General features: G+C 32.0%; 1 protein-coding gene across 1 annotated transcript; it reads right to left on the bottom strand.

The window, feature by feature from the left end:
* Positions 1-212: 212 nt before the first annotated feature.
* LOC127718976 (uncharacterized) lies at positions 213-4046 on the bottom strand. Its single transcript, XM_052225050.1, has 3 exons — positions 3738-4046; positions 2102-3280; positions 213-965 (listed from the first exon to the last, which is right to left on the bottom strand). The coding sequence occupies exons 2-3, from the start codon at positions 3261-3263 to the stop codon at positions 613-615; spliced, it is 1515 nt and encodes a 504-aa protein (XP_052081010.1). The 5' UTR covers positions 3264-3280; positions 3738-4046; the 3' UTR covers positions 213-612.
* Between the last annotated feature and the right edge of the window lie 23347 nt (positions 4047-27393).

Genomic DNA, 27393 nt, shown 5'->3' with positions numbered 1-27393 from the left:
AGAAAAACCCATACCGTATAGTCGGCTATAAAAGGCCCCGATATGAAAATATGAAACAATTCAATTGAGAAAACTAAAGGCCTAATTTATAACAAAACAAATATGACAGACATGAACCAACGACAACCACTTAAATACAGGCTCCTGACATGGGACAGACACATAAAGAATATGACGGAGTTAAACATATTTGTGAGCGCTCACATCCCCCCCCCCCCCTAAACCTGGGGCAGTTTTAATCTATTGATCTTTATGTTTTCTGTATTTTTTTATATCTGGTTTTGATTGCCTCTTTTAAATTTTCTGTCCCTTTTCGCATGTTTCGATTAAAATCAAAACGTTATTCCTACAAATAGTTTCATTTTGCTACGATTTTCTAGTAGACTTTCAATCTGTAAATCATAATATATACAATACAACTTCGAAACATAACAGCTCTGACCAAATTGCTCAAATCTAGAACCATACTGTCCTTTTTGCTCCATTAGGTAGGAATATAAATATGGAATACAATAATTTTGAAACTTTCAACAAAAATATAGGTCATTCATAATTTAATGTTTTCACATAAATATTATTAGTTTTTATATCTATCTCTGAGTTATATACGATTTACAACTCAAATGCTTTCAGTATTTCCTTCATCGGTGTTAAAACATAGTGTCCACACGTTGACTGTCCTATCAACATCCCAATACAACCAGTTTGCCTACTGAAGTAGCTCGAGTTATCAACATACACACACGTCCCCGAATCTCCTGGTTGAAAATCCATCCCATAGAGACATAGCTGATTGAACATCGTAATGTATCCAGACTGTAGATGTGAAGGCATTCTTACAAGGACATTCCTCTTCAATGTTTTTGAATCACTTATCTGATTTCCGGAATATCCGCAAAATGCTTTGGCGTTACGCAATGTTACTGGATCGATAGCATTGTTATTCAAATAAGGTGATGACAAACCTGACAAAAAATAGACAAAGAAACAGTCCGTTATTAGTTTTGTTTTCTTGTTTATATATACAGTATATTTTGTTACGATATTCAATTAATACATTGCTGCAGTCCATCAGTTGTATGGCCACTGCTTCAAACGCCAAGAAACGACAATTCCATTGAAAAGGATGCACACGATTTAGGAAAATTAACATTGTAATTGCAATGAAAATATAGTTGTTATCTAATACTCTTCCATAACCACCTACATTTTTTCTCTCACATATTTATTTCACATACCAAGGTTTCTCCCATCCGGCATTAAAAGCCTTGCCAAAGAGGAGCGTTTGTTTGACTTTGCTGAATGTATAAACACGCCCTCTCCTTCGTCAAGTATGACTGTTGACCTAAAACCCGATGGCTTTCTATTCGTGTTAAATAACCAATTACTATGTGGAAAATAACTCTTGTATGAATTGTTGAATTGTTATCATCCTGAATATGCCAATGAACGTTTGCACTGTTCAAATTAAATACATTTTAGGAATGACGGATAGCAAATACAAACAGTATCAATATTGAAAGGGCCTGAAACAAATGATACTGTGATCTTATCTTTTTTTTTTCTGGTTCATGATTACGCGATTTCAGTACATACGTTTTAGTGCAGGGGTTAAATTCTTGGATAAAGAAAAGGTTCGCCTTAGCCTATGCCGCAATATGTTTGGTTTTCTATAAACTTTTCGCCAGGGGGTATTTCATGTCATCGGGAAATAAACAAAGTTGCCCCGTGCACAAATTTCCACGTTGACAGGAAATAGACGATAATATGTTGTTTCGATATCGCGATCGACTGTATTTGGTATATCTCACCAATATATCGCAAGACATTAAGCTCACTTCTGGGATTTATTATGAGTACCATGATCCGAAACACTATCTTATAAATCATAGGTATTATTACTTCGCCGCTACATTTTATTGAAATCGTATAGGTTGTATTAAATGTTTCATATCAAAAGATGTAACAAATTTTCCCGACCCGTGCAACTATGCCACTAGATATTTTGTGTTACTTTTATTGTGTTAATTTGATTCGTCGATACGTTGTTGTAGACAGAGCTTTCCAGTTTTTAATGCACATATTTATGAAGTGGACATACCTAATCCCGAGCAACAGTGATTGTTTGGGCCGTCTCTTGCAATGTTGATTATACTCAAATCGCCTGTCTTGATTATAGCCAAAGCTGCATCGATGCTCGTCTCAGATGGATCATGATTATTATTTTTGAATTGATGCCGAATCAATATACATTCTGTCTCATCAGAAATGGTGTTGCCCTTCATTTTATGACAGTTTTTGAGATGTATTTCTTTTTTTGTTATTGAATGCACATTATCTATTCCAAAGACAACATGAGCACATGTTAAAAATGTGTCCAATCCATAATATTTTACAAACCCCCCGAGCGTGCCAGTAGCTTGAGTATTCGTATTTTCAACCACATCACCAATCCTCAAAGTGCCAAGTAAATGTGTTGCTCCCTCTAACACATCCGTTCGGACACCTTCAATTTCTAAAGGAAAATGAGTCTCTCCTACTGGTATAACTCCTTTTACGCTACAAACTAAGTTGATACAGTCAAGTTTCTCGACTTTATGAGATCCGGGATTCTTAAAACCTTTCGATTTCATAGTAGAAGGATAGATAATGGATAACTTAGCGTGTTTTTTAAACAGTTCTTTTGCTACTTTCCCAGATATATTCCCCTCTATCAATTGAGTTTCAGAATTTTCCAAAATCTTTTTTGCAACAATGCTTGCTTCTGTTGAGTTTGATTCCATAAAATCAATAATCCTTATCGAGAAACCAGCAAACATTTTATCGATAGATGTATCTTCAAAGTTTGATTGATACCTTTCAAGAATTATCTTGGGCTTTGAAGAGAAACAAAGACAATCTTCGTAATTCTCATCTTTTGTTGTCTTACAAGCGCATTCGATGCCTAACCAAATACTTGTTTTTCTGTCCAACACGTTCTTATGCATTTGGGAAAATTCTGTAATGATTCGGGAAGTGACAGCCTTTATTGTGTTTCTACATTTTGTTCTAATAGCTTTGTCTAAAGCTTCTTCTAACAGTGGAAACAAGACACTTTTGTTGGATTTCATTAGTATATATCTACATAGGTTGATCTGATTTGCTTCAATTGAGTTGTGTAGTTCTTCTCTTATGTTTACCTGACGTATTGTCCCCATTTTTTGGAAGATGAGAAGTTTTTCAAATTCAATACTCGATGAAAGATGTAAGATTGTTAAATCCATCTCCGATTGAATGTTATCTGAAATACCAATGGCATTAACGTATTTAAGTGTGGTTAATATATATAACAAGATAAGCTGTTCGTTTATGTTATTTGCATGGGACTCAATAATGTGTAAAAGGTAACGATTTTTTAGTAGATGACTCAAAAGTTATGGTTTAAAAAGGTGAATAGAGGATTATAAAATTAGGATCCTGTCAATTATTTTACAGTAAGCGCCACAAAGTCAAAAATGTAACATAACAGGTGAGGACAAATGAAAACCTGTTTGTGGAAATGTAAGATTAAAAATTATTTCAAATGTCAAAATTTATTTGAGACATAGAAACACGGTTATCCGTAGAAATTGGAAAAATAGGGAGAACATACCAAGGGGTCAATCTCAAGTCTTTAATAGTTTTGAATAAGAAAGAAACATTATCTGATATATTATATATGACCATTGAATATGGTTATTTCTCAAACTTATTTTTACCTGAAATGATGCTCAATTTCTTCTTTTTTATTATTTTCTGTAATACTTTATAGTTTAACTGTAGTCGTTTATCAATGATACAATCAACCCCGAATCCATCACATACAATTGGCCATTTATAGAACCATTCTGTGAAAATAGAATGTATAAATTAAACAAACGTTGACCGCATCCATGTTTTGCTTATGTCATTACTTTCTAAAAATAATAATTACGTCCATTATTTACGTTACAAGAGGGTCATGGGACATTGCATCACTTTTTTGGTTTAAATATGTTAATCATTGACCAACAGAGTAGTTATCTGAATGATTCTATGTATCAAAAATGTTGACATGCATTTGAAACATCAGTAAACTTACAAACAAAACGTTTGCAGCCACTAGAAAATACATTTTGATCTTACACGGTCATTTCGATCGACAGATCTAAAAAAAACTTAACAAGAAATCATTAAAAAAAGAGTAATTTTAAGTACATCAGTCAATTTTAGTACTTATGCACTGCTGTAAATTAAGTGCTGTTCGACAGTTCGCTTACGGTCAATTAAGATCTGTTCAGTCTACGTTTAGGCTGTTCAGTTGTTGTTATTCACCTGAACACATCAACATACGACTGAATTGTCTGAAATGCTACTGAACAGTTCTGAATTGACTACAAGCGAAGTGTCTGAACAGTACTAAATTGACCACAGTGGATCAACTCGAAAATTGATTGAAAAACTGAACCCGACTGAATTATTTATTATTCAAGTAGTTGTTATTTTTAAAAAGTAGACAACACCATGACCCCCCAAAAAAGAAAAGACAAGAAACAGTCCACAGAAAACGACACATAAAACTAAACAACGCATTTCTTCGTTAGGTTTCGCCTTTCATTCTCCACTAGTGGGAACTGTCGTTTTATTCATTGGAAGTAACAATTAGGTGATAATTGGCATCCGGGGGTGTCACAATCAAGTGAGATTAATGTAAAATGACCGTCACTGAAGTAACGGTCGTGTAACATTAATCTTACTTGATTGTGAACTGAACAATGATAACGGATTTCTCTACGTAGAAAACACCGGGAATTAAGAAAATATGCTCAACTGAAAATAAGCCAATGTTAGACTTTGACAACTACGTATATATCTAGTTGCTAAAGAATACATTTACACGATTAACAACAATATAGATACAGCTTTTGAAAAAAAAGGAACTAATTGACCGCCAAGACCTTCTGCGGTACAGAGATAAGTTTCAAGGGGCCAATATAACACCTCTTGTACTCACTTACCATCCTGATTTCAAACATTTGTCATCGATTGTTCGAAAGCATAGACAATCATAAAGAATGAATCCGATTTGAAGTGAGTAGTTTCCTCCAAACCAGTCATGGCCTTCGGAAGACTGAAAAGCTTCCGTGACAAATTAGTAACAGCTCTATTTACATACCAACCTATTCCACTTCCAGGTTGCTATTAACAATGTGGGAGGAGGACTAGTTTATGTTGTAAAGCTGTCAATACTAGTAGTTCTATCCTGAGTTCCTGTATAAATCAAAAATATACCATCTACGCAAATTCAAACTGTAAAACTGAGAACACAATTTCTAATCTATTTAAGTGATTTGAACATCGGTAAACTACTGTTATCTGAACCTACCTTGTCGCTGCGACCAGTCGTGCTTATGTTTTGAATAAATAAATTTACCATATATACCAGGCTTAAAAATGTGTACGCCAGAAGACTAATCAGTGACGTTCTAAACAAAAACAACAAAAAAAAAAAACAAATAAAAAAGGCCAAATAAAGTACGAAGTTGAAGAACATTTAGGACCAACATTTCTTAAAGGTTTTTGCAAAATACAGCTAAGGTAACCTATTTCTTGGAATGCGATTTCTTTGGGATTTGTTTTCATCTTGTTTTGTTTGTTCTAAGTTGTTTTCATAGAAGTTTAATCAAATAACAGCCTTGAACATACCCTGATTAATGGTGGCCGTAAAATATCTGTCAACCATGAAGGTCCTTTATGTTCATCGTTATATCGCCTGTAGCTTGTCTATTACAAAAGTATTCATAGCAATCAAATTACTAGTCAATGATAAAGGATAGTGATGATTAAATTCTAGTGACGAAATTAAATAGCTTACAGGTAGTGTCTCATGTACATTGTACATGTGTTGGACTTGTCTTAAGAGCATTTAATCTGTTTGACAAAAGTGGTCAATTAAGGTTTTTTTGTTTCAAAGAAAAATCAATAATAAATAAGTAATATAGACTTACATACATACAACTATTCACAACTAATTTTGAGATTTTTTTTTTTATAATGTTTAATAAATAATAATTTTGTTACATTTGTTTTTTTTATTTTTTTTAAAATGTTATGTAGTACAGAAAAATAGTTGTAAAAAAAATCTATTAATGATCAAATATTTAAAAAAAAAAAACAAGTTGTCAAAGTGAGTTGTAATTTACTGGTCACCTGATTCTCATAATATATGCTTTAAATCATTACAAGTTTATAACTCTTCAGTAATTTAACGTTTTATAATTTCCAAAACTGTAAAATTAATTTATTTTGTAAAAAGAAAAAAAAGTCGAGAACTTCTCTCTTATCTTTTTCAACCATATTTAATTATTTAAATTTTACTTTTAATGCCTTAATTTTTTTTAATATATTTCCGTTGACTTTGTCTGTTATTATAGAAAGTCCCAGGTATCAATGATTGCCAAATTTGACTGAGATGTGGGGTTTATATATGTTTTAATTTTAGTTTGCTTATTTCGACCATATCAATAAAATTTGATAGATCCTCGTATTTTTTTTTTTAAATTGTTGAATTAATTCTCTCAATTTATGTTATGCATGTTTGTAAGTTTAAGAAGAAATGGTTGTCATCTTCTTATATGTTGTAAAGCTTGATCTCTTTTGATCTTGTAATATCTGTTTTTCCATTGTGTCCACTAATTTTGAATTAAAATATATAAACTGTTCAAAATTAAAATCTCTGGATCTAGACAAAATTAGAAGTACATTTAGAACTATGTTACAAAACTCCAAGAGTTACTGATCTCTATAGATCTTATAATATCTGTTTTCCAGTAAAAGGGTGTTTTCAGTAACTTTAATTATGTGTTATTTTAGTTGTGAATTTTCTAAAATCTAAAGTTGTTTTATTTAGATAAATTTAAAAGTACACTTTAGATAATGTCTAAGACTTTATTTGATTAAAAAGGGAGATATGTTTAGGGCTACTACTTATAGTGTAATACCACCAAAATATAGTACGTAACATCCGGTTTCAAACGAAACAGGGTCGAAAAAATATTCCCTTGAAGCTGACAGTTGTAGGAAGTTAACCATGCATTTCATTGCAGTCATCATCATATATCTTGGGTTTTTCAAAGCATCAATGATATTTGGTGTTTCTACAAATTTTTTGGAAACTTGAGGTTACATGGTTACTAAAGCTTGTTGTAAATAGAGAAAAAAAAGGGATGAAAATTTGATCGGTTAAGTTCCAGTGATGGTTTATTATCATATATGCAATTAAATGACATGTGAAAGTTTGTCTGTAATACTAGACAGGATAAAACTTTACTCATGCCAAGTATTTCTTTATTCAAAACAAAGATAAATTTTGCACAATTTTTTCAAAAGTGACAATTTAAAAAGACTAATAAGGGATAAGTATTGGTGGTATGACTCCTTATATCTGAAATAGAAATACATTGTAAAATAACTCAAGCCTTTCCAAATTTTGTTAATTATATTGATAAATGAACAGGTTAAGATAATCTGGATACTTGAGTGCAGAAGGTCACGTTTGATGTATCTGTTATGTCATAAACATTTTGAAATTGACACATTTGACGTAAAATTACCATTTTATACATAGTTTTGGGACAAATTAGTATGCACAACAGCCTTAAACAAAAAAGATATTTAACACTTAATCATATCTGTGCAAAATAAATCTTGCAGCTGTTGCTCTTTCTAAATATTAATGATAAGATTTCAAAATGAGTCTATGCAATTTTGCACTGAAGTCATACAAAACTCATGACTTCAACAACCCAGGCATTACATGCAATTACTATTCTGATGGAGAATAACATGTTTTCCCTCACATTTAGGAATTGCATGAAATCCCTGAAGACACTTATTTCCTATAACATATACACGCCTTTTGAGTATATCAGTACATCCTTTTGCAATTAATCTCCAGTTAATTTCATCTTTGTATTTCGTTCATTATTTGTTTCAGTGTATACTTAAGGTTTTGACATAGCGTAGCTCAATTTACTGAACTATTGTTACAGTACAAAACAGTTTTTTTTTAAATCGTTGTTTGATATCCTTTAATATTAAATGTTAAGAAAATCTGTAAACAGAATTTATTGTCAATAATATAAATATTATTGATTAATTCTTCGAAAAACAAGCTGTCAAGGTGATTTGGTAATTTAATGATATCAAGGTGCGTAATTTATCCTTTGTAGGATTGAACTGTAATAAATATTCAATTTACAATGCTTATTGACAACGTAAACGGTAAAACGAATGTATATTTGAACCAAAAACAATGTCCTCTTACTATTCAAACCATTTTGAACTAATGTTTATCCTACTTCACTTTATATAGCTTTTATCTTATTCTTTTTTCTTCTTAACGTATTTACGCAATTTGAATGTCGCTAACCTACAGATGGGTGCAGTCCTAATCTGTACAAAAGTTAACTTAGAGCAGACTTGTTGACTGCTTTCCAAGTGAACTTGAGAAATTGTAAGCAGACAAGCAAGTTAACTTCGTCGTTGGTAGACCAGACCTAGGTTTTTTAGGACTGTTGCAGACCTATTGACAAGTCTGCTCCAGACCAGACCTGTGGACAAGTCTGCTATTGACCAGTCCTGAGGACATGTCTGCCCCAGACCAGACCTATGGACAGGTCTGCTCCTGACCAGACCTGTGGACAGGTCTGCTACTGACCAGACCTGTGAACAGGTCTGCTACAGTGACCAGACCAGACCTGAGGACAGGTCTGCTTATGACAGATTACCGTGTTTAAGACTTTTCATATTAGACCTGAGCTTTTATTATGTGAATAATAATCGCATTGTTCTTCAAGTTTTCCCAGTATAGCAAATTACTTTTCTCGTTAGATATTATACAAATTAAAAAAAATGGTTTTTTTTTATTTCATATTCTTACATACATTAAACAATGGCTATAAAATTACACATTTGTGATCACATGCAGCTATCATAAAAGAAAGGAAAGTTTTTTTTAATTAGAATGCGGATAGAAGACCCATAGAAAGGTTATCCAACGCATCGGAACACTATTTTTATTTCATGGGATATCAACATCATAGTTGACGTTGCTTCGTTCCCCATTTTTTACAGTGTCTTCCTAAATTTAACTCTATGCGTTTATACATGGACATTTCATCGTAATTCACCTTGTTTGCCTTAAATTTACGATTCTGTTTTCGACAAAATGTTCAAACGAAAATTGTACAGTGTCCGTAAACATAAGGTGTTGTATAATTATGAACAATCTCGTCAATTTCGTCAGCCTTGTCTTTACCGATTATAAATGATATCTGGGACGTCCGACAAAATATACTCATTGTGAACATGAATGAAATATTTGCCACTTGACGTTTAGCTACCAACAAAATCAATCAACCGACATAATATAATAACAGTATACTATATCCAGAAGAGAACTTCTCATACTTTTCATTATAAGTACAAATGAAATTAGTCATGTCAGTGTTGGATGATGCGGTCAAATAGTTTATTATACAAACCATCTCGAACTACTGACCTCAGTGACAGTTAAGTATTATGAATACAGAGATGAAATGCTGGCACTCTAAATTGTTGCGGACAAGATTTTGCATTCACTGTTTTCCAATATTGCTTTCATTTATATTATACAATCCATCCTTACATAAAAAAACACTTCTGGTTTATAATGCAGCCATATAGATTTACATATAATAATGTGCAAATATGGTCAGTTTTGGTTGATGCGCTAAAATATTTTTGTTATAGAAGTCAGCCTGAGGTATCAAAACTACTGAAATTTTGTTGCGAGACAATATTTTTAATAAAAAGAAGACATGCTGGCAATCTAAATTGATGCGGACAAATTTTGTAGTCATTGTGTTCCAATGGTGCTGTCATTTGTATTATACAAGCCATACTGACATAAAAATATAACTGATTTTCTATGCGGCTACATTTATATAGATTTACATAATAAAGTGCAAATATGGTCAGTTTTGGTTGATATAGTCAAATATTTTGTTTATATTTGAGCCAGTCTGAGATGTGAAAACTACTGATTTTTGGTGATGATTCAATTATTTGAATAAAAAAAGGACATGCTTGCACTGTTGATTGGTGCAGAAAAAGAAATATTAGTAAGCCGACCATAAACATGATAAATAGCAGTAACTGTACCGCAATATAGCTTTCAATTATCATGATTATTTTATATGATCTAAGTACTATTCCATTTTGGCATTGTTTATTGTTTTTATCTGAAAACCAAGTTTATAAGATTAACGCTACATTTTTAAACCGATATTTTATATAAAATACTGGTTTATACGATTTAAAGAATTTGACATTTATTGGAATATATTTCCAATGCCCATTAGATTTGAAACCAATATCGTTTTTAATTTATAGAAAGGCAGATCACGGATAAATTTGTATAACAAGCAAAGTTTTATGCGTATTTTATTAACTAATACATGTATTTAATCTGTATTGTTCATATCACGGAAGTATTATATTGACTTTATTTTTCTATGTTTATCATGTTTATACCATGAAACAAAGACATTCAAAAATATTTTTAAAAAATCGATGTAGACCGGTCCTGGTAACAAGTTAACTTATTGTTGAGCAGACCAGCCAAAAGTTAACTTGAGATCAGGTCTGGTTCGATTGGAGTTGTCAAAATCAAAGTTAACCTATGTTAACTTATGGAAGGACTGGTTTCGAAGTTAACTTATATTAGTAGCGGACCTGTTTCCAAGTTAACTTTTTCGGCAGACATAAAAACAGTCCTAGGACCAAGTCCGCTTTTCAATTTAATTAGAGTGTGGTCCTAGGACTGGTCAAAGCAGTCCTAGATCATGTCACAGGTTAACTTTGACCAGTCAAAATGACTGGTTATCAAGTTAACTTGCTGTACAGGTTAGGACTGCACCCATCTGTACTGTTAGCTCAAATTACCCCATTTTAAACAAAGAGAATCAATGGGGAAGAATAAAGTTTACCAACCATAAATCCTATCCGATAACACCGATACATATTTTTGACCTATAATAGTTTACTTTTATAAATTTTGACTTGGATGGAGAGTTGTCACATTGGCACTCATACCACATCTTCTTTTATCTGTATATGATAGGCAGAAATTCAAATATTATTAACGCAGCACCATTTCAACAACATCGCATGCCTGTTGTTACACATTTGAAATAACTTCCGATATAAAAATAAGAATATGTGGTATGCTTACCAATGAGACAACTCTCCACAAGAGACCAAATGACAAAGAAGTTACCAACTATAGGTCTGCGTTCGATCTTCTTCTATGTGCAAAATATATACCACATAGTTAGCTATAAAAGACCCCGAAATGACAAATGTAAAACGAATATGATACTCAGCAACTAGAAAACCTTTAATGTTTACCACTTTACAAATATCGATGCAGTAGAATATCAGTATTAAAGTAGTTGTGTTTAGATAGATATGGTAAAAAGTAAAATAACAAAAATACCGAACTCCAAGGGAAATTCAAAACGGAAAATCCTTTATAAAATAGCAAAATCAATAGCTCAAACACATCATGTGGAAAACTATTTCTTGCAAATAATTTTTAATTGAGACATAAAATGGGCCTTTTCAAAATGCATTCCTCATTAATCGAACTGGAAAATCAACTATTATATATAATATCAGAAAAACTAAGGTGCTTTAGATTGAATTAAAGACCAATGACTTCTTATAACAACATAAAGGAAGCTAAAATCGGCTGATGAAAACCTTTACATAACGCTTTAAACATGTCAAATGCGACTGTTTGTCCATTTGATTTTTTTAACTGTCTAATACATTGTGCATTTCAAAAGAATAATATGAACTATCTGTATAATTCCGCAATCCCAATCCTTTTGAAATATTGAAATTGAACATTAAAGCAGATACCTGTGGTCGCTCTAATGCTGTCAACATCTTTCTGTACTTCGTGAAGTGTATCATCAGAACCGTCAGATTTTTTCTCAAGTGCCTCTTTTCTTTCTTTGCCGGCAAAAACTTGAATCTGACTGCATAATGACTTCACATCTTTTTCAAATTCGTCTTTCTCCTCTTTACTTGCCTTGACAATGGTTTCGATACCAGTGAATTTTGAAGCCAGAAGCTGTAGGCAATTCTGATATTCTTTTAAATCTTTTTCAATATTCACAACTCTTTCAACCATTTGTACTTTCTTTGTATTCAGTCGTTCATGTAAACTATCCATGCTTGCATTACTTTCTTTGATATCCCTATCTAAATTACTTTCTGTTATTTTCCCTTTTTCTTCTAGATTCTCTGTCATCTGTTCTAACTCATCTTGAAGACTTGAAACCTTTGTGCCAAGTTGTATTTGGGTTGACAACATTTGTGCCATTGAGTTATCTAGCATCTTTGTTTGTGCATCCTTTACACTTGCAGCAGTAGCTTGTGAATTGTCAAGACCCTTAATTGCCTAAAAAATAAGAATTCTTTACAACTGAATTGCAGTATATAACACAAATGACTTGCTTATTGTTTTAACTAATGTGTCATACTTGACTGACTGTCTATGCGGCTGTCGGATGTTAGATTCGAGATAATAAGGTATTGTAGCTTTTACGGTGGTATGACCTTTTTAATGTAGTTTGTTTTGCTGATATTCTTTTTTCTGATTTCGTATTGTGATATTGGAAGATGTCGAGCAGATATTAGGCATTGTATATCAAAGAGATATTGCGATTTTATATTTTTTCCTATTTAGCAAAAAAAAAAATATTTGTTAGTGCTACTCATTCGGAAACGTAAAGGAAACGAACAATTTAAACGATAATAACAATGCAAACGGTAATAACTGTCCTTTCCTAGATTTAAATATTTCAGTTTTATACGGGAGACTCCACACTATAATTAACGACAAAAGGGACAATTTTTCGTTCCCTATTGTTAATTTTCCTTTTTTGGATGGTGATGTTCCTTAGGCACTATCTTAAGGTGTTTATATATCACAAATCTTTTGCTATGCCCGTGTTTGTTGTTATGTTTTGGTTTTTATGAACGTAATCTATGTATTATTGGTAAAATATTAAGTCAGAGATTTCGTTACCACAAATCAGTTATAACCTTTTCTATATTATTCCATAGGAATAAAAATTTGGTTTTGAGGTTTTGTTGTACCTGTAGAAAACTTATTTCAGACGGGATAGCACATCCGCATTTTTACGGAGATGTTGTTTACCGTGCCCGGAAATTCATAAACAATCCAGGTAAACTTATTCTAAAAGGATACCAATTCAACACTGTAATTAGATCTTTGAATATTGGTTTTATTGGTATCAATATTGATTTTGTTATCAGTAAGTTAAAAGCAAACTAAATATTATTGTTATATACATATGCACATTCATGGCTCTACAATCTGTCGATACCTGTATCTTGGCATTGCACAAGGCCATGTTTTTCTCTGACTGTTTATGACCTCTTGACACTAAATCCATTGGATGTGTGATATGAACTGATTGATAATTTAGTCTTAGATGCATGATTTTTTTATTAGTTGTTATTGGCTTTGAACTAGCTATCAGTAACTGCTAGTATTCTCAGATATGTATTTAGTGTCTTTTTGTTGTTGGGATGTACAAGTATCCGGCCACGTCCACTCTGTCTTTTTGTTAGATGTATTTCTATTTATATCCATCTGATGAGTTAAGCATTTTTCAACTGATTTTTATAGTTTGTTCTTATGTTGTACTGTTATACCACTGTTAGAGGGGAATAGGCGCCCGCTGACATGTTTAACCCCGCCTCATTCTATATGTGCCTGTCCCAAGTTAGGAGCCTGTAATATAGTGATTGTTGTTTGTTGCTGGTGATCATATGCGTTGCTTGTTTATTGTTTTGTACAGTTCTTGTATTGTTCTGTTGTACCACTGTCCCAGAGTTAGGGGAGGGTTGATTGTCCCTTAACATATTTAACCCCGCCACCATCTGTATGTATGTGCCTGTAATTCAGTGGTTGTCGTTTGTTGCTATGTTACATATTTGTTTTTCGTTCATCATGTTCAATATTTTGTACATAGATTATGCCGTTAGTTTAGCGTATTAACCTGACAATATCGGGATGTTGGTATTTAGTCATACCTTAACAGGAAGTTGTGATAATATTAAAAGACCGACAGGGATAAAAAAAAAATAAACAATGTAAAAATGTTCAGGCTTTAATTAAATCTGTTTTTGGGTAAGTTGATGCAGGCATACGATCTGTATTGTGTCTCATAATGTTAGAGACATATAATGTGTAACAACCATATCATATTAATGTGTAAAAACGTAAATTATGAGCTATGAATGTCAAGTAGTTAGTGCATTTTTCCGAGTAGGTTAAAACAAAATTCAAACATATATACTTCATTGTGAGTTAGCATTCATTAGCAGTCACTATCCTATAGATTTGCAACTGTTGGTTATATTGATAATTTTGAATCTTCATTGAAGCTGAAGCCCGAATGTTGTGATAATTAATTCGATTGATGTGTCAGTTGTATGCAAATCATTAAAAAATCTATAAATTAACTAGATCTTAGTATTTATCATTGGTTTATTAAAGACATTTATGTATATCTATAACTTCACTTATTGGTTTTGAAACGTTTACAGTTATTATATACCAATATAAAGAACCTTTCATTATTTAATAAATAGTATTTAGTTACATAACTTTTTAATTTCTATAGACCGTGCTCGATCCTCATGGGTGTACAAGGTCGTTCAAAACCACCCTCATCATTAAGTTCCTTAATCTGGTGAGATAATCTTCTGTGAGAGTACAGATAGTGCATCTGCCTGAAACTGATCATGAAAATGTTGACTGTTAAAGCCGTATTATCGTAATTTATTTATAAAAAGTATTCTGTCTACTTTTAATTTGAGGGAAAATATTCTGGTGAATAACACGTTTCATTCTGCTGTCAAGAATGCACTGTTTCAAGTTGTTGTATGCATCATATAATCTCCAACAGAATTGATCCTGCTACTTGTAAAAGCATTTATTGCTTTAATATGGTGTATACAATTATGTCAGAATTCAAACGAGGCAGACATGTTGTCTTAATTTATCTGCATTAGCTGACAAATACATATATGAAGTGTAACACCCCCATACACAAACACACACAAGATACACATACGCACAAACACAAAAACAGAACACAATAACCACCACTTGAAAAATGTCAAATGTTTCAGTGAAAAATTATTACATTTTAACTTTTTTGAAAAAAGACTATAGATGAAAACCGAATTATATTGAATGGCATAGACTAATTTCAGAAATGGCGCCATGAAAAAAACTATTCAATTTGGCTGCCAAATAAAAGATGGCTAACATTGGATATACGTCACCATACATTTGATGGCGTCAACCAATATACAAGAGTCTAGTGCATATTCAAACGCCAGTCCAAAGTACTAGCTTTCAAAATATTATCAGCTTCATTATTCACAATTCTTCTCACAATTAAAAAATATATACCCTTACCCCATTACAAATTGGCAAACATGCTAAAAAAGATCATTCAATTGTTAACAAACACCAAAAAAATTATAAAAAAATATATATTTAAAGCCGCTCGACACAATGTGAACCTTTTTTGCTCGTTCGCTGCATTCACTCGCCAGAAAGTTTCACATTTGGGCTCGCAGCTGATATTTTACGATAACAATATGTAGAAAACCTGGAAACCTGATAATTTATGCATGCAAATTGAAAATCATAGAAATTAAACCAGGCATACATTAAATAAATGTATTGATATCAGTTCAATTGCAGTAGGTTTGAACAAATTATCTTAAGTTATTTTTTTTTTTATATTGTTGCATAAATGAAATAAAATATATAGAAAAATCCAATTTTTATGAATAGTTCAGGTTTTAGTAATCACTATCATTGTCAGTAATGCAAGGACGTTTTCGTTTGGTCACCTGGTTCAAGATGTTGTTATTAGAGGGTTGCTAATGGGATGATGTTCCATTGTTGAAAGTAAAGTTAAAATTTCCACTATGGAAGGTTGCATTCGTTTAAAGACCACTCATTGCAGGATGCAATCAGGAAAATTACAACCCCAATGATAAATCGACTGATTACTCTCATTATAACTAACAATTTCTGTTAACAGAGACTGTTTTGAAGTTATTGTTTCTACAGGTTTAGAATTTTTTAACAATTTGATCTTGTTGGATAACTAAATGGGTTTCTTGTTGTTAATAGCATTAATGATGTCTTTTTCCGCTAAGCTAGTTTTTGAATATGATAAGAGGCTGTTCACATTTGTATATTCTGTCTTTTGAACGATTTCAGTGTCCTGAACTCCTGCATCTTTTTGTTTTGTATTGATCCTTTCCTAACACTGTGACCTGTGAGCCTCTTGTCGTCATTAAGCAGTGATTCAGATTACTTTTTAATGTTTTAGAGATGGATTTTTTGTTATCAAATTGTTCGTTTCTATGTATGTTGGCGTTTGTTTTTGTTGCACTTCAGTGTTTCTGTTTTTCCGTTGTTTTCCTCTTATAGTTGATGTGTATCCCTCGGTTTTAGGTTGTAACCCGGATTTGTTTTCTTTCTCAATCGATTTAGGACTTTTGCCTTTATTTGTACCAAGTCTTTGACCTTTGTAACACAGTAACTTTGATCCATCTTGAAATGTTGGTGCTTGTATGTAAAAAGAGGAATCTATTTTTTTCATTGTTTCTGTTTTTTTCTGTCTATAAAGTTTGTTTGCAAATGCTGGACATCGTGTGTGATCGTTCTTGTTCTCCATGGCAATGAGTCCTGCTCACCTTGTCACCTTGTTTTTGTTTGTCGTTCACGGCAATACTGTAGATATTCATCTTCATTAGTGTCTACTTTCAATGTGATATCCCCCAAAATAAATTGTAATGTTCTGTAACTCTTCGTAGATAAAAAATGGTAGTTATTATTTTTGTATATAGTAATTATTAGAGAGCGCGGATTAGTTGGACCCATCAAATATTTAGAGTAAAACAGGTTGATATAATCATCTGTAAATGGGTCAGCGGCTTTGGTTTATTTCCTAATCCAAGCGACTTTATTTTTTTTTAATTTTGCACTCAATGTTTGACGGCTTTTGTAAAATTCATCTTCGGTCATGATGTTGAATTGGTAATTGTTATCTTTCATGTACCGACTGATACTTTGTTGAATAAAGTTAAGTGATGTTGGTTCGTAATCCATTGTATCTTTTGTTTGTCTTTCTTTTGTTTCATTTATGAAAAAAGAAACCGAAATATCGGTCTCACTCCTAAAGAGGGATTTCATCAATATTTCTTGTTTCATTGTGTTTTGTTTTTATATATGATTTGAAGATATTTAGATCAGATTTGGTTTTTCTTGAGGTATTTATGCTTTTTTGTTCCTTTATGAATGATTTTTAATCAGCGTCTGTCACATCTCTGAATCTTCTATGGTCTGTTGATGTTTTGTTAGTTAGATTTATTGCCATATCTTCAACTTGATTGTCTGAGTGTATGTTTACAATTTGTGGTTTTTGTGTAATTTGATTGGATTGGAAAGATATGGAGATTTTGAAAAGTCCCCGTAATTGCAACAAGGACTATTCATTTCACTTAGGAGTTCATTTTTGTCAGAATTACCTTCTGATTCATATAGTGCATCATCATCACTTTGACTTTAGCTTTCGTTTGCTGAACTTTCCTCGAATTGAAGTAAAAAATGTCTGTTTGATTGTTCTTCAAGAGCATTATTTTTGTCAGCAGCCAATTTGTTTTGTTTTGTTTTAGCAGATGAAATTGGTATTTCAGACTTGTCAGAAAAAAAGTTGTTGCATTGTGGTAGTCAACGTTTTCCTATTTTATGATTTAATATGAAATGTTTAATGTAGAGTGTATAATACATGTGCATTTAATTAACTAATTTTTATTGTTAGTTTTAGTATGAATTTTATGTTCACTATAAATCTTTGTAATTATCTAAATTGCCACCACCGCATGATTGACATTGGTATCGATAGATTAATCTCAATACAGGTCAGATCAACAGTTCAAATAAGGTCAGATAGTTCAGTTCTGAAAAGATACTTCCCGCAGACTCAAGACTTTTTATCAACATCTCGTTTCAGAATTTCAAGTAATTCTAAGGGAAAAAAATGGTTCATCGGAAAATACGTGTAATTTATTTGATTAAATGACTTGTTACTATTACAATATATGGCAATATGCTGGCAGAATTTGTTGAGAAGTCCTCCTCACTTGATAATTCCGCCTCACTGCATGCGCTAACCTAAGACAAGTTTTACGGAGATGTTATGGAAGCTAATATTGCGGTAAGGAAAAATAAAATAACACAAATACCGAACTCAAAGGAAAAATTCAAAACGAAAGACCCTAATCAAATGGCAAAATCAAAATTTAAATACCTTAAACGAATGAATAACAACTCTCATATTCGTGACTTGGTAAAGGCGTTTTTCTTATGTAGAAAATGGTTGATTGAACCTGGTTTTATAGCTAGCTATCCCTCTCACTTGTATGACAGTCGCATAAAATTTCATTATATTGACAACAATTTGTGAACAAAACAAACAGACATAATTGGTAAAAATGTCAAAAATAGGGGTACAGCAGGTAACATTGTGTTATAATCTAAATCTCTATAAAAACAAACAAATATGTCAACAAAGAAAAACAAAAAGGCATATAGACAAAGCACATTAGCAAAAACGACAAGAATACAAAAAAATTACCATAGCACAATAACACAACGACGGGATGTATAAGTACCAATCCACTTGAAATGGATATTACCAAAAATAGACGAAACAGTAAAAGTAATAATTTACAAAGACAAATTAAAGAACATTTTAACATGTAAATAAGATGATCAACTACGTCATTAGCTAGAATCTATACTTCAAGACCATCGTGTATTATTTGTGAAGTTGGTACGGAATATTTATCAACAAGGTCTTGGTATCTTCAGATGAACGTTTTTAGAAAAACAACGAGACCTTCTTTGACATAACCCTGGTTGATCTACTTTCTGCTCAGGCACTAGTGACGTTTTACAAAGTTTAAGTAGCAGCAGCAAGCTCTTGAATACCGAGTGAGTTGGGAAATGTATATCCCATTTGCAGGTGGAATTGGTATATTAGTACTGTTTTTGAAAATTGATAATTTCAAAATTAAAATCGTCTCGTTTGTCATATATTCTGGTACAGAGATGACCGCTTATGTCAAATTCGAGGTGTATGTCTAAAATGATGCCGAGGAAGCTGTGTCTGTTGTTTTTTAAATTCTAGTTCTGAGGATATATTCATAGAACTCAGAATAGTTTGATTTGTTAATGGAAAGAACAGCATCAATATATCTGAACGTGAAATAAAATGATAATGCTTCTTTGATCTTCTTGTTTTTGACAAGTGTAAGACATAATTTCGACTCATATGCAAATAAGATGAGATCGGCAAGTAGAGATGATATATTTATTTTCTATTTAGAGATTGCTTTATCTACATATTACATGATACATATTTATTATAAGGTTAAGTCCTAACTATCCTACTACTTGTCGATACTTTTATTTTGGCATTGCACAAGTTGTGTCTTCTTTGACTGTTCATGGCGTTAAAACACTAAATGCCGTGGATTTGTCTTAATTGATTTTAGTCTTTGATGCATGATTTTTTATTTGCATTAATTGTTTTTGGATCCTAACTAGCTTTCAGTTACTGCGAGTACTCACAAATCGTACTTTCGTGTCAATTTGACCTGTTGACACAATTTGTAATGTATTTCTGTAATTCAATGTTTACTTAATTTCTCACTATTGTTGATAAGTATTTAGTATGACGATAAATTTTCACCTCAGTACTCAAACTGTGAACAACAAATTAATTAATTTTGAAAAAAATGTTTCCGTACTCTGTACATAGGTTTATATGTTCCTTTATGTTTGAAGGTGTATATAGTTCCTACAATTATACCTTATGGGTAGTGGTCAATAATTAATGGAGCTGAACTGAACTGAACTACTAATAACAAATTCATTATGTTTAAATTTCCCTGTGTACGTTATTGTATTTTACGCCATTTTGTCCCAGGTTAGAGTTGTCTTTTTTACACTGTTGGTACATTTTTTTTTTTATGTTAATATTATATTTATATTGTGTCAAGGAACAAACTTAGTGGTTCAGTGTATGTTTACTTGTTTTTTGGGTTATATGTCTTTTTGATCGATATAAGCCATTTCAATTGATATACTATAGTGTGTCTTTTTATGTTGTAATGTTACACTACTATCTCAGGTTAGGGTGAAGGTTGATGCCTGTTAAAACGTCTAAAGCCGGCCAGTTTGTATGCACCTTTCCTAAGTCAAGAGCCTGTTGTTCAGTGGTTGTGGTTCGTTGATGTGGTTCATAAGTGTTTCTCATTTCTAGTTTTTTATATAGATTAGACCGTTTGTTTTTCCTGTTTGAATTGTTTAACACTAGCCCCTTATAACTTGTTGTTCGGTGTGAGCCAAGTCTCCACGTGGAAGACCGTACTTTAACATATACTTGTTTACTTTTTATACATTGTGACTTGGATGGAGAAATGTTTCATTGGCACTGATACCACATCTTCTTGTTTATATTATACCTGGATATTTTGTATATTTAATCAGAATTTTATATACAAGTTCTTTTACCTAAAAGTTTAGATAATAATGAGACAAATGTAATGCAAACTTAAGCTCGTACTACAAAAATGAATGGGATTATGATTAAGGTAGACATGTAATACATACATCAAAGTACACAACATAATATTACAAAAAAATAGAAATAAGAGTGTGTTATACAATATACAATTATGGCCCGTTGAAAAGGTGAATATCCAAAATTGTTAACACGAGAAGGTTATTTCACTGAGGGCGCAGCCCGAAGTGAAATAACTTTTAAGGGTTGACAATTTTGGATGTTCATCGCTTCTAGGGGGCCACAATTGTTTTATTATACCGAACTAACAGTGGAAGGGCATTTTGAATCATTGTAAAAGCATTTACCCTTACTTGAGTAAGTAACAAACACAAGTTGACGTTCAAAAATACATGTAATTTGTGTCTTAGAATTCTCGTATGTACAACAAAGGTAGATTCTTTTTGTAAAATATTGATGGCCCTGAAAAGGACCGTTATTAGAGATATCATCGGCACAAGATGCACGTCAAAAGCCTTAATTCCTCTTCTCTCGATTAATGGGCTTCCTGTAACTTGAACGTTGCCATTTTGTTTATTTACGTCTATGACGTCATTTTCATGAGTACAAATCAACAAACTAAAAAGGTTATTCGCCGGTGTATAATAGGGTTTTTCAACGCTGGTGTAAATTTTTAGGGTTATTCGTTCTTCCTTGCAATTGAATGAAAATTAACTGAATTATCACGTCACGTGATAACTTTTTACTCAATAGAAATGTTTGAAATATATGTAAGGTATAATAATATTATATATTTTAAACATGTGTCTGGTGTTGGCAAGTACATGTATGTAAATCACCTGACATACTTGAGTCATGTGACATGTATGTTGGTTAGGTGATACATACATACACATCAGTCTATACTTAGAGTTAAATGTTTTGATGAAGTTGAAATGTTTTTTAACTAACTTGCGATTTTTTCTTTTAAAACATTGTTTACCTCAACATTTTTATTTATGTCGGCTTTAAGTATTTTAAAAATATCTATTATTTTTCCTTTTGGTTTTGAGATATAATATGATTGTAGATGAGAATGAATATTACATTCAAAAGGTAGTTAATTTCAATGTAATTTTCATAATTTGTTTTCTATCCTACTTTTACATTTTCCATCTTTAGAATGTTTGTTATTTAAACTTAAAAGGTTAAGTACTCCTGACAACAAAATAATAATATTTAAATTTACATGTGTACGTTATTCTATTTAACGCCATTTTTCCCATGATAGAGTTAAGGAATAACAGAACTGTAGTTAAAGAGTTGCCACCGTCAATTGGCGATTTGATGGTCACAAATGCAGTTTTACTGGCGATGCGTAGCGGAAACAGTAAAACGGAAAATTGCAACCTTCAAATCAATATTAACGGTAGCAACTCTTAAACTACAGTACTGTTATTCCGATTCTAATGCATTGCAAAAAGAAATAATACGTTAGACATGTTAGAGCTTGAAAAAATGTATAAATTTGAAATAAAATAAAATACCGCGAAACTTCCTGAACGATTTTGGCGTAAAGGTGTCATGGCTAAACGTGACGTCATACAAATGAAAACTTACAAACTGAAAGGTATTACGTTACCTCTACGATTCAAACTTTGATAAAATCACATCAAAACGGCGATTTTGAGGTAGGTGTTGGTTTATTTTCGATAATATTGTAGTAATCGAACATTTGTTATAAGCCATTTCAATTGATATTCTATAGTGTGTCTTTTTATGTTGTAATGTTACACTACTATCTCAGGTAAGGGTGAAGGTTGGTGCCTGTTAAAACGTTTAAACCCGCTTCATTTGTATGCACCTTTCCTAAGTCAGGGGCCCTAATAGCTTGCTGATCGGTGTGAGCCAAGGCTCCGTGTTGAAGGCCGTGCCTTGTCCTATAATTGTTAACTTTTATTACATTGTGACTTGGACGGAGAGTTGCCTCGTTAGCACTCATTTCACATCTTCTTATTTATATTATACCTGGATATTTTGTATATTTAATCTGAATTCTACATACAAATTTTAATACCTAAAAGTTTAGATAATAACGAGACAATTCTAGTGCAAATTTTAGCTCGTGCTACAAAAATGAATGGGATTATGATAAAGGTAGACATCAAAATATACAACACAAAATTACAAAAAAAATGAAAATAAGTGTCTGTATTATACAATATCATATCTTTTAAATATGTGTCTGGTGTTGGAAAGTACATATATTTAAGTCACCTGACATACTTGAGTCATGTGACATATATGTTGGTTGGTTGATACATACATTAATATCAGTATATATTTAGAGTTAAAATGGTTTCATGAAGTTGAAAGTTTTTGTAATTAATTTGCGATTTTTTCTTTCATTAACATTATTTACTTCAATACTTGTTTTGTCGGCTTTAAATATTTTAAAAATTTCTATTATTTTTCCGTTTGATTTAGAGATATTATATGATTGTAGATGAAAATAAATATTACAGTCAAACGGTAGTTAATTTCATTGTAAGCTTCGTCATCTATTTTCTATCCTACTTTACGATTTTCCATATTTAGAATTTTTTTTTACTGAAACTTAAGAAGTTACGTAGGTCTAATATTTGTTTATATACAATCAATATTGTAGCTGCAAGATAGAAAAAAGTGTTCATAGACCTCTTTAAAATACAATGATTGTATATGTTATGTGACAGTATTTTCCATTTTGCTAGTAAGTCATTGCATGGTAGATTAAATGAATTAATTTCCACTTAAAAAATTTCAGTTTATTGTAAGGTAGGTAGAATACAAATATAATTAAAACAACTTTCTAGTTTAAAATGTAAGTTTTTGGCAGACATTTTTCAGAGGTATTACTCCTATTGGTTTATCTGGGATGTTGTCATTTATAAAGATATTATAGATTTGTTTTGTACTCATTTAAGAATCGATTTCTTTGTTAAGCATAATTGTAAGACCATTAATAGTTTTATAGATATCAACATCTGTTTTAATTGAATGTTCTTGACTTATGCCAATGTTTTGGTATTATTTTTAATGCAACATATCTACCTGATCCAATCCTGTTTATTTTTTTCAGTTTAGCAAGTATAAATGTCTATGAGATTTGACATCTTTCATCTATGATGTCATTTATAAAAGAAACCGAATTGCTTATTAACCACTAAAAATAGTGTGTAAAAAGCATGTTATAACTTTGCAATTGTTCTATAGTTTAAACATGCATATATAAGACTTTTGAAAGTACCTGCTCTAATGTATTCCAGATACTGACATAGTCTGCATTTGATAATATACCATCCCCACAGTGCGACACAAGAAAGGAATTATAATATTTCAAGCGTGCAATGTTTGCTCCGTCACTCATGTCATAAGGATGAGGTAGGCGGTCAAATCCATTCACAGGAGCTATCACCTTCGGAGGTAAGTTACGAAGTAAACAAACCATCAATTTCAAGTCTAAATCTGCTGAAGTGACTTCTTGTGCTCCTGTAATATCAATATATAATAATGAGATGATGGCTATATTGCACGAATACTGAAGTAGTATTCTGTTGCGAGCAAATACTCATAATCGGGTTTTCATTTGCTGAGGTAAATGTCAGTAATCTTGCAATAGAAGATATGTTACAATGTACCACCAGAAATAACTGCTGATGAAATAAGTGACAGTGCAATCACAAAATCAAATCTCTGATGTTAATTTGCAATCAACACTTAAGGAATAACTGTACTGTAGTTGAAGAGTTGCCACCGTCAAATAAAAATTGACGGTGGCAACTCTTCAACTACATTACTGTTATTCCGATTCTAATGCATTACAAAAAAAAATAATACGTTAGAGCTTGAAAAAATGTATAAATTTGAAATTTGATAAAATTCCGCAAAATTTCATGAATGATTTTGGCGCAAAGACGTCATGGCTAAACATGACGTCATACAAATGGAAATTTACAAACTGAAGGTTATTTTGTTACTTCTACGATTCAAATTTGGATAAAATGACGTCAAAACGGCGATTTTGAGGTAGGTGTTGTTTTATTTTCGATAATATTGTAGTAATCGAACATTTTTTGATCCATGAATTCAACTGATGAGTCTTGTGTAGACAGAACGCGCTTCTGACACATCAAATTAAAATCTGGTATATTTGATGAGTATTTTCTCCTACCTGATTGAGGATACAGAATATTCCATTGGCCTGGATAGAACACTATTTTTCTTAGCTTCACTTACCATTTGGAGGATACAGAATATCCCATTGTCCTTTATAGAGAACTCGTTGACTTCTATACAGATGCTGCAATATAGCCTTGTATTCTGGATTATGCAAATCGACATATAAATGTGGGTGTAGTTTATCAAAGAATCGTGTAAGTGCTCCAGTAGCTACTCTGTAGTTCAGATAAACAATACGAAGAAAGTTTTCTTCTTCCTTTGATACCATGCTGTTAATTATTCATATATCTAAAATTAAAGAAAAAATATTAGTACAAATAACATTTTTTAATGCTTATAAAGATGAAGGTAAAATACAATAAATGGAACACTAAGGCAAAAATAAAGGTAAACACAATAGGAAACAAGAGGCTGTCAGAATCATAGCAAACCAGGATTTTATAACATTCATTTGTGTTATTGATATAGCATTGAAGGGCCATAACCTCGAATTCTGAACAACTAAAGTGAAAAAGTTAATATCAAACTTGAACGCAATGGGTATGACATGTACACAGTAATGTTTCAAATCATATACCGGTACCACATACCACTTCTACTAACAGTCAGATGTAATAAATCCTCTAAAATATGGGAGAACACATGTCGTGCAAGAAACGATGTCGAATAAAGTGGACTAGACGTTGATGAATGCTTTAACAATATGAAATTCAGCGGTTGTTGTTTTGTGCTGTTTATCGTATTTGTTCTTCATTTTTTTCTGTTTTTACATAATTCTGGCTGTTGGTATTCTCGTTTGAACGGTTTTTACATTTTGTCGGATGGAGCGCTTTTATAGCTTGCTATGTTGTTTTTTTTTGTCATAGTTGAAACCAGTACGACGAGCTATAATGGCTAACCTCTCCGTCATTTTGGTCTCTGATGGATAGTCGTCAGAAATCATACTACATCTCCAAATTACAGAGAACCATAATAACTAAACACGCGAAATAGAAGGCTTTCCTTAATCTAAGTCAGACAATTACAGAGTGAACATCAAAAGTAACCCCAATGAAATGAATGAGTAAGAAGAAAAAAACAACTAAATAATGAATGACGACATACTTCAAGCAATAAAAAGAAAGAAAAATGGTTCTTCTTTAGGAAAGAACTTCGGAGACCAAGGTACACTGTAACCTAATGATGAATATATCATTGAAAAGAAAAGCTCTATTAAGGTGACGACCGTTTGATTTTCGAGGGGGGATGGAGGATTTTAAAAATGAATATCCTGGCTCATGAAGAATTGAAAACACATAGCATTGTATAAGACAGTATGAAAACGAAAATTCTGCAACACTAAATGCAAAATCTAAACGTGTATATAGTGCAAATAAATATTCACGCGACTTTACCGCGGAAAAAAATAAGCATACGTAGCAACAGATGAAAATAAATAGTCAGTCTGAAAAATTCTCTTTTTCCCAAATAAAATGGTCGTCATCTATGATCTTAGAAAACTATGCAAGCTAGATATGAAAAGATTGATCACGCCTACAAATATCTATCGACATACCTTATTCGATAAAAATAAAAGAGAGTAAAGAGGGAAATTAAGCCGTTTTATTGATGAGTTTGAATAAATAAAAACTCGAAATTCGCTTCAAAAAGTTTAACAGCATATGAACCTTTCAATCAATGCTGTTCAATGGCGTGATTTGAAATTGTGGTTGTCTGAAGACATTTATAGAATAATTTGCAAGAGAAAGCAATGATCTCAAATTAACCATTTATGCGGTATTACCGTATAGCAGGTTATTTTCGCGGGTGCAAAATTGCGCAATTTAGGGGCAACAATATTTACGAAAAAAATTGGCGGTTTTTATTTTGGTGGATTCTTAAATTCCAATTTAATATTTTGGCGGATACTGAAATTGTTGCAGATAAAAAGTTTGAGAAGGAAGTGTCTATTGTTATGGTTAGTTGATTTTTTCCCCTGAATGACGTCTTATTTATTGATTATATTCTGATACAGTTAATCAATAGAATACCGGTTACTTAGATATTTGTCACTGGTATACATACTTCTTCTAAATTTTACGGTTGATTAGTTACGAAATTGACAGGACCTTTGATGTACTTACTAATTAGGTTATAACATTATCTAGAGTGACTTACAACTCTTATGTAATTTGACACTAATTAATAAGGGTAATTACCTGATAAAACACCTAATACTCTTAATCTATTTGACACTTATTGTTAATGGTATACACACCTGACAGTCATTTTATAAAATACATGTGTGTACAAAGACCTTTGGCATTTATGTTGTTAAAACTAACCTATACCGTTATTGACCTGCCAACCGGAAAAAATAGATCGCTAACAAACGCGTTACCTATTAGAATGTACCGAACGAATGCATAAAAAAACCCACTATACGGTATAT

Source organism: Mytilus californianus, unplaced genomic scaffold (genome assembly GCF_021869535.1).
Source record: "Mytilus californianus isolate M0D057914Y unplaced genomic scaffold, xbMytCali1.0.p SCAF_10, whole genome shotgun sequence".
NCBI lineage: Eukaryota > Metazoa > Mollusca > Bivalvia > Mytilida > Mytilidae > Mytilus > Mytilus californianus.
This window is presented reverse-complemented; position numbering and strand designations above follow the sequence as displayed.